Source organism: Salvia splendens, unplaced genomic scaffold (assembly GCF_004379255.2).
Source record: "Salvia splendens isolate huo1 unplaced genomic scaffold, SspV2 ctg372, whole genome shotgun sequence".
In the NCBI taxonomy this organism is placed as follows: domain Eukaryota; kingdom Viridiplantae; phylum Streptophyta; class Magnoliopsida; order Lamiales; family Lamiaceae; genus Salvia; species Salvia splendens.
In genome coordinates, this window is record NW_024599018.1 from 26,659 (window position 1) to 35,230 (window position 8,572).

Below are 8,572 nucleotides of genomic sequence, written 5' to 3' on the forward strand. Positions count from 1 at the left end.
GCAAAAATAAATAATAAAATAAACATAAAAAAGGCTGGCAGCTTTCAATCACGGCCGTCCACGTAGGTTGCATCAACGGTCGAGATCACACGTGGTGGGTGAGGTGGCCGGTAGCTCGACGGCTGACATATCTCACGCGTGCGGATATATGAACATGACTCTTATCCTAATTAATATTTTATTTAACTAATTAATTAATTAATAATTAAAATATTACTATTATCTGTCTTAATCATCGATGCGTCATTGCCGTTATGTGGCTTATTAAATTATATGGGGTAGATTAAAGTATTCAAATTGGGACTTAATTATTAATTTTCTAGATCACACAGAATGATATTCGGATATGACTCTTTTGTTGATCGATCGATATATATGGCTAATTATGGATACTTGAAACATAATCTCAGTGTTAATTTGTTTTCTTGTGAATTGTTTTGTCTTATTTCTTATAGGGAGTAAGTAGCTAACCTAGTTACTAAGATGAATGAATTACTAAATCATAGGTGTCCATACAAAAGAAGAATGTTTAAGGATTTTTTTCAAATTAATTAAGAATGATAATTTATATTTTTAAAGACACTATCTAAATTTTAAAAATATCTTCAGTCTAGGTGTTGTAATTAAAATTAAAGGATACAAACGAAAACGAAAGTGACTGAAAGACAAAAGATTAAGGTTCAATCAACAATTATGCTCTCAACAAAAGGGAATTTTAATTAATTTTCAAATTGGAAAATTAAAGTAGATTTTCTGAATTTTGAATTTGTAATATCACTTAGCCAACCTTTTTGTGATTTCATTTGGTAAATCAAAGTTTTTGTCCAACAATTTGCATAAAATATGGAATATATATTTATAGAAATGAAAAATAAAAAACTTTGATTGCTAGCTTCGGTGTGATCCCCCTGGCAAAACAATGCACGAAAATGTGTGATCAAAATCAACAAAGCAATATTGCCAAAATGTATACCGTTGACATAAAGATGATAAAGTGAGAGAGAGTAACGAATAAAAGATGATAAAGTTTTTTGTTAAAAACAAATGGTTCAACTATCTTGGGACAACCTAAAAAGGAATAAAGGAAGTATTAAAACTCATGTCGTTTACTATTCCCTTTGTCGCATTCAAGATGTCCATATTTCCTTTTTAGTTTATCCGACTCAAGATATCCACTTTCTATATTTTGAAATAAATTTCTCTCTTATTTCTCTTCATTAAAATATTCAACTAATTTCTTCTCTCTACTTATTCCACCTAACCATTCCTCATAAAATCTCATGTCACTCAAGAATGCGGACATCTTGAGTGAGACCGAAGGAATACTATTTTACATGGACGGAAATGAGAAGGTGTAGTTACTTAATTTGATAAAATGGTAAAAAAAGACTAATAAAATGAGAAAGCAAAGAGCTCTTTCATATCCGAAGTCAGCGTCTCTTTTCTTTCTCCTCCTTCTTCCCCAACATCTCCACCTCTCTCTAAAAGAACCAATCTCAGTTATCTTCAAACAAACTTGAGAAACCTTAAGATCGAGCTAGGAGTGCATGGTCAATAATTCAAATGAGAAGCTACCTAATTTGGTTTAACTAAGATGATGGAGAAGAACAATCAAGGCGACTTAGCCGATGTAGTCCGCGCCACCACCACCGCCATCGCCACCGCATCAAGAACTTCAATCAACTACCCTCCCGAATATTTCGGCGATCCATTCACTTACATCGCCGATATTCCTCTCATCCAAACCCCTCCAACCACTTCTCACCTCGTCTACAATTCCAATCCACCCTCAAACACTTTCTCCAGGATGCTCGAAATCTCTCCGAATATCAAGCCACGTGAACTTCCATCGCCGCCGCCGAGAAATACGCCCATCAAAAGAAGGTGGGATTTTTTTTTATGAATTATTGTTAGTAAAACAATAGTAGGATTTTAAATATTGCACGTTGCATTAATAATCTGTGGAAGTTCACATGCCCTAATTAATGAGGCAATCACCCCGAAATGGGGTTTTGGTTGACTCATTTTTTTACTACTAATTGAGATTGTTAATTAATCAAACCCTTCAAATTTAATCAGACTTTGCTTTCATGCTTCTATTGTTTTCAGATATTACTATTTCTTGAAATCATATTATCCGCCATTTTGGCCTATTTTTATTTCTTCTCTCATTACAAAACTGCAATTGAAATGAATTGAGTCGAGTTTATGTCTGAAAAAAAAGAAAAACTGATTTTGACGCAAGATTTAAATGTAGGAAAAGTCAGGCGAAGAAAGTAGTTTGTATTCCAGCAGCAGCACCAGCAAACAGCAGAGCTACCGGAGAAGTTGTTCCATCGGATCTTTGGGCATGGCGGAAGTACGGACAGAAGCCAATCAAGGGTTCGCCTTATCCTAGGTATCATCATACTCCCCCCGTTCACTATAAATAGAAATTCTTTCCTTTTTGTTTTTTTTCCAGAAATTGAAATTTTCTATTTTAAGAAGTGAATCCTACAATCCACTAACACTAACTCCACTGCTTTTTCTCTTCCTTTGTCTTAATTTATCCATTTTTTTTCATTCTTCTTTCTTACTTTACCAATTTCGCATTAAAACCCATCCAAACTTCGTATTTTAGAAAATGAAGGGAATGTCTCTTTGATCTGTCATAATATAGATGATTCATTCATAATAAAAAGACATGTCTTTTTGATCTATGCATTATTATCTCTCCACTTAACAAAAAATAACAATATATAAAATATATAAAAGTCTGTGTTGCCCGAGAAATGGATCATCTAGAGGGATATAAGTTATACTCCTATCAAAATAGAAGATAATGAAGGATAACTATCCAAAGACTTGCAAAATCTCTTAATTAATTATTTTTTTTATCTAGTCATGTGGGGGAATATAAGTAAAAGTAATGAGAATGTGTGTAGGTTACCTAATTCGCAATCTAATTCTTTTGCATTGTGTTTATAGAACGAAATCATATAAAGATTTCATTATAACCTCCATGTATTGATCTTTCAAATAAGTTCAATAATGTGTTAATATTGCTACTACATATGCAGGGGCTATTACAGATGTAGTAGCTCAAAGGGGTGTTCGGCGAGGAAACAAGTGGAGCGGAGCCGAACCGACCCGAATATGCTCATGATCACCTACACCTCGGAGCACAACCATCCGTGGCCGACGCAGCGCAACGCCCTCGCCGGCTCCACCCGATCTCAACCACCCAAGACCACCAAGGACTCAGAAAAGGATACAAACCCCAAAAATCACGACCACAAGGAAACCTCCATAGACAACCATGGAGCCGTCAAAGAAGAGGTGGATAATCGGGTTGAAGTCGAATTCGACGAAACATACAAGCCGGATCAAGATAGTTTTTTTGCCGATTTGGGGGAAATTGGAGATAATCCATTGAGTTTATTCGGACAAGGGTTTCCATCACGTGATGATGGCAATAGTCATAGTGATTTAGATCCGTTTGACTTGTATGATTGGGCAATCAGCACCACGGCAACGGAGGCGGAGGCGGAGGCGGTGGAGGACTCGGCCGGGAAAGCTTGAAATGGTTCCTTTGATAATCTCTGTACAATATTTAGAAGGTGTTTTATGAGGTTTGGGCTTGCATGGGAAACTTTGATTTTTTAATGGTTGATTTACTGCAACAAATTTATGAGGCAATCTGGCCTTGTTAATATCTTCAAAAATTCAACATCAGAAAAATTAATACTATCTCCGTCTTTGAAAAATAGAATCTTTTAAAACAACACGAGTCTTAATACATAATTGGTAAAAATAAGAGAGATCGAAGAATTAGCAAAGTAAGAGAGATGTGGAGAAAATGGAGTATAAGTAAGAAAGGGGAAGAGAAAAAGTAGTAGAAATAGAGTTAGTGGATTATAGGGTCCACTTTTCTATTTTTAAGAGACGACCCAAAATGAAAATAGTTTCTTTTTAAGAGACCGTTCAAAATTGAAATACTTTTTATTTTTAAAAAACGGAAGTAGTATAATAACCTAATTTCCCAATAAGCTTTACACGTCTTGTTGGAATATTATTAAATAAACTTGATTTTGTAATAGGAATATCTAGATATTATACAAATATCTAGATATTATGTAGAATTATCTAGAATTAGGTATGCAAAAATATCTAGATATTTGAGTAGAATTAACTAGAGATAGAATTCTCTAGATATAGATAGTATCAGAACAAAATCTAGATATTTTGAAATTAAAAGAATGAAGTAGATAATTCTAGAAAAGAGAGTGAATTGCTATAAATATGAGAGAGATGTACCATTTTGTATAAGCTGAGAAAGTTTGAGAATAAAGTGTTCCTTAGTTTTCCACATCACCAACATCTCCTAAAATATTTCCCAATATTCCACTAATTTTTCTCTCAAATATTTCTTCCAAACTAAATTACTCCTTTAACCTATCTTGTATATTCCAACACGTCTAAGGTTCCTATTTAAAATTAGTTTGATATGGTTTACATTATGACACCGGTAAACAAGCAAAGAGTTAATATACTAACAATTTGAAAATTAATGAAATTTACGTATGTTCGGTAATGTTTTCATGGGTTGTGGATATTTTTTCCATGAGTATATGTTGTTTGGTAGAATTTAGCTAAATTAAGAAATCAGTTAACCGGCAAGTTTGAGCATGAATTTTGACAGCTTCCCACACGTAGATTATAATGGGAATGACAATGATATACCGGACTTTGGCCTTGAAATTACCACATGCCCATAAAAATATATACAATAAAGATTAGTAATACATAAAATTCATCAAAGCAAATTAAAAAAAACAATAACCTTCAATAAAACAATGTTAATTACCAAAAATTTTAATGAAACACGTCTAACACTTTAAATTTTATTAAAAGTAAAAAATATCGTAATACATGTAAAGACTATTGTTTTTTTTTACTAGTTACTAGTAGGACACGTAACTTTAGTTTTTTTTACTAGTTACTAGTAGGACAAGTGAAGTTTTGCTATTCTTCTTCTTGTTTCATTTCGTAGTTTTTTTTACTAGTTACTAGTAGGACAAGTGAAGTTTTGCTATTCTTCTTCTTGTTTCATTTCGTCGGCTTCCTAAGAGTATTTCTCAGCCACTGTTTTATGTTTTTCTCAGTAATTTGAAATTTCAGCTACTCCTTCTCATTAATCTCTCAACAATTTAGATTTCAAATGCATTAACTTGGGAAGGACTAAAGACACATCTTAAAAAATTTGAAACTTTTTGAAATCGAAATATTTTTTTAAAACAAGGTTGGGAGGAGCTTAGCCCCTCATCAGTAGTTACGGTGTCCACCACTGTTTTTGGGTCGATGAGATGTCGTACTGTGATTGCAGTTGGAGAAGTGGGAGGGAAAATTCGTGACCAGATTTCTCACAAAAGGAGAAAACCTTATACCACCAAATTTCCTAGAAATTCATAAAGTTATTGTTAAATTCTCTAAATTCTGTTCCACATCGACTTGGTGAAGATCCAATCTAATCTATATAAGTGTGGATAACCCTCCCCCTTATGAGGCCTTTTAGGGGGTGAGTGGCCCATTTCTAATATGGTATCAGAGCGGGCCCAAGTCGATGATGGTTTTCTCTTTATCTCTTATCTACCTCACGAGTGGAAGACCAATGCCCTTTCCGGCCCACATCGATGATGGTTTCTCTTGCATTGCCTACCCACGTGATGGAAGACCGATGTCCTTTCCGGCCCACACGTGAGGGGGCGTGTTAAATTCTCTAAATTCTGTCCCACATCGACTTGGTGAAGATCCCATCTAATCTATATAAGTGTGGATAACCCTCCCCTAAATTCTCTAAATTCTATCCCACATCGACTTGGTGAAGATCCCATCTAATCTATATAAGTGTGGATAACCCTCCCCCTTATGAGGCCTTTTAAGGGGTGAGTGGCCCATTTCTAATATGGTATTGTTAAATTCTCTAAATTCTATCCCACATCGACTTGGTGAAGATCCCATCTAATCTATATAAGTGTGGATAACCCTCCCCCTTATGAGGCCTTTTAAGGGGTGAGTGGCCCATTTCTAATATGGTATCAGAGCGGGCCCAAGTCGATGATGGTTTTCTCTTTATCTCTTATCTACCTCACGAGTGGAAGACCGATGTCATTTCCGGCCCACATCGATGATGGTTTCTCTTGCATTGCCTACCCACGTGATGGAAGACCGATGTCCTTTCCGGCCCACACGTGAGGGGGCGTGTTAAATTCTCTAAATTCTGTCCCACATCGACTTGGTGAAGATCCAATCTAATCTATATAAGTGTGGATAACCCTCCCCCTTATGAGGCCTTTTAAGGGGTGAGTGGCTCATTTCTAATAGTTATCTCACTTTGCATGAAACCCAGTGATTTTCTACAGGGTCTGCCGATAATTTTCAAATCTACCAAATGTGGAAGAAGGATGAAGAACAATGATTTTTTTACCTTTTTCTTACTTTATAACCCCTACCGGTCAAGCCCTAAGTGATTGAGGAAAAAAGAACATTAATTAAATAGCCTCATATTTAATTAACTTTAATTAAAATTATAATGAAAAGGGTTATTTTCATTTAGTTCGTCCATCAAATTTGGTTTCCATTTATTTAGATTAATTTCTTTCTCTAATGATATAGATTTCATTTTCTTCTAGTATATATTACTTTAATAATTGTTTATGTATATCTCTCTTTTATCGTACAGTATTTTATTATGGACTGAGTATAATAGTATTATAATTTTTTTCTAATTTTAAATTTGTCGTATTCAACTTGGAGTATGGAAATAAAATTTTAACTTACTGATATGCTTTCAAGAAACTTATTGTATGCCTAAATTACATACCCATTTAACTCTTTCACATAGTCGAACAATTTTATATAAGTAATACTCCCTCTGTACCACTACAACTGATGCGTTTCTTTTTTGCCGTTATTTTGCGAAGATGATAATAACTAGTTAAAGAGGAGGAAAAATAAAGTAAGAGAGAGAATAATATAGAAGAGGGTCGTATATTCATTATTATCTTACTTACTTTACTTTATCTCTACTCTAACTATTTATTATCATTTTTGCAAAACAACGTCCGATTTGGAGCGTCTCTCTAAGAGCCATTTTGACTGGACACATGTTTTAACAAATTGTTTAACTTTTATAAGAAAAAGTGAATGAAAAGAGTTAGTGAGTCCCATTTTCAATATTAACTTTATAATGGATTGTGAAAAAGACTTTGTGGAATATAGGGTTCACATACCAAAAAGTAGAATAAAGTAATATTTTTTAAATCGTGGACAACTAAAAATGACAAAATGATTTTTTCAATCGTTGTCTGCATAGCATTATATTGAACTTTATTAGTATCATATCCTCGGAATTCCCTTGTTTCATATGATTTTCCAATCAAATCAATCTATGCTTTCAATTGCATTGTTTATTAAAATGCTTTGTTTAATTGCTTATTAGTTTAGTAGTGTTCTCATTCTAAAACCCTGTTTGTTTAAATAGGATATGAAACTGAGTACTTGGTAACTAGTTTTCGAAACTATTCCCCGAGTTCAATATCCATTACTAACCTTTAACTATACTAAATCTACATTGTATACTTGCGGTTATTTTTATTGCTAATAAAAATGCACCAGTACGTGCTTTCACCTAAAATTAGTCTAAAATAATCATAAAATTTTTCGAGCTAGATTGGCATGATGATTTGCCATAATCCGAAGGTTTAGAATTATGGTTGAAGATTTATGAGCAGAAAAAATTATAATCGGAATGGTCTCTAACCGAAAAACCCAACAACCAGAATATATTGGTCCGATTGACTTCCTTATTCTTTATTTGTTGATATTAAATGATTTGTTATTAATTATACTGCCCTCATCCTTTAAAAATAAGGTATGACATGAGTTTTAATGCAAAAAGTGATGAAATATAACAGAGAGAGACAAAAAAGTGATTGAAGTTTATTAGAGCATTCTCAACCAAAAGGAGAGGGGGGATGCGGCGACAGAACAGTGTCAGGGTGGTGGGCGCAATGCGTTGTGGAAGAGAGGGGACAGGCTAGCGTGGGTCGTGGGTGGACTGTCGTGGTGGAAGGGGAGTCGCGAGCATCACCGGTGCGGTGCAGATGCTCTGGCGATGCCTGTTGTGAAGTCCTTGTGACGAGATGAGAAGGGGGTGCGGAGAAATTTTCCTTTTAAAATAAAAAATTGGTGGAATTCTTTAAAGTCAATTCCATATTTCCATGCATGAAAATTGATTAATGGCATTTTTTCATATGTTTCCATGCCTGAAAATTGATTAATGGGAATTTTCCATATATTTCCATATTTCCAGGAATAATATTGATTAATGGAAAATTTCATATATTTTCATATTTTCAATGCATGAAAATTAATTAATGGGAATTTCTATATATTCCATATTTCACTGCATGAAATTTAATTAATGAATATTCCATATATTTCCATATTTCCCTGCATGAATTTCCCTATTTTCATGTATGAAAATTAATTAATGATATTTTCCATATGTTTTGCATATGATCCACAAATA

The 8,572-nt window shown here is 34.1% G+C and overlaps 1 protein-coding gene across 1 annotated transcript; it reads left to right on the forward strand.

Annotated features, from left to right (window-relative positions):
* The first annotated feature begins 1,468 nt into the window (after nucleotides 1-1,468).
* Nucleotides 1,469-3,561, forward strand: LOC121789956 (probable WRKY transcription factor 35). Its single transcript, XM_042188277.1, has 3 exons — nucleotides 1,469-1,884; nucleotides 2,258-2,398; nucleotides 3,060-3,561. Exons 1-3 carry the CDS (start codon nucleotides 1,595-1,597, stop codon nucleotides 3,559-3,561), a joined length of 933 nt encoding a protein of 310 aa, XP_042044211.1. The 5' UTR covers nucleotides 1,469-1,594.
* Nucleotides 3,562-8,572: the final 5,011 nt, after the last annotated feature.

Excerpts from the sequence above, each read along its gene's own strand:
- LOC121789956 (XM_042188277.1), top strand. The coding sequence starts at position 1,595 with ATGATGGAGAAGAACAATCAAGGCGACTTAGCCGATGTAGTCCGCGCC. Across the intron at positions 1,885-2,257 it reads AATACGCCCATCAAAAGAAG|GAAAAGTCAGGCGAAGAAAG; the intron begins GTGGGATTTTTT and ends ATTTAAATGTAG. Across the intron at positions 2,399-3,059 it reads AAGGGTTCGCCTTATCCTAG|GGGCTATTACAGATGTAGTA; the intron begins GTATCATCATAC and ends CTACATATGCAG.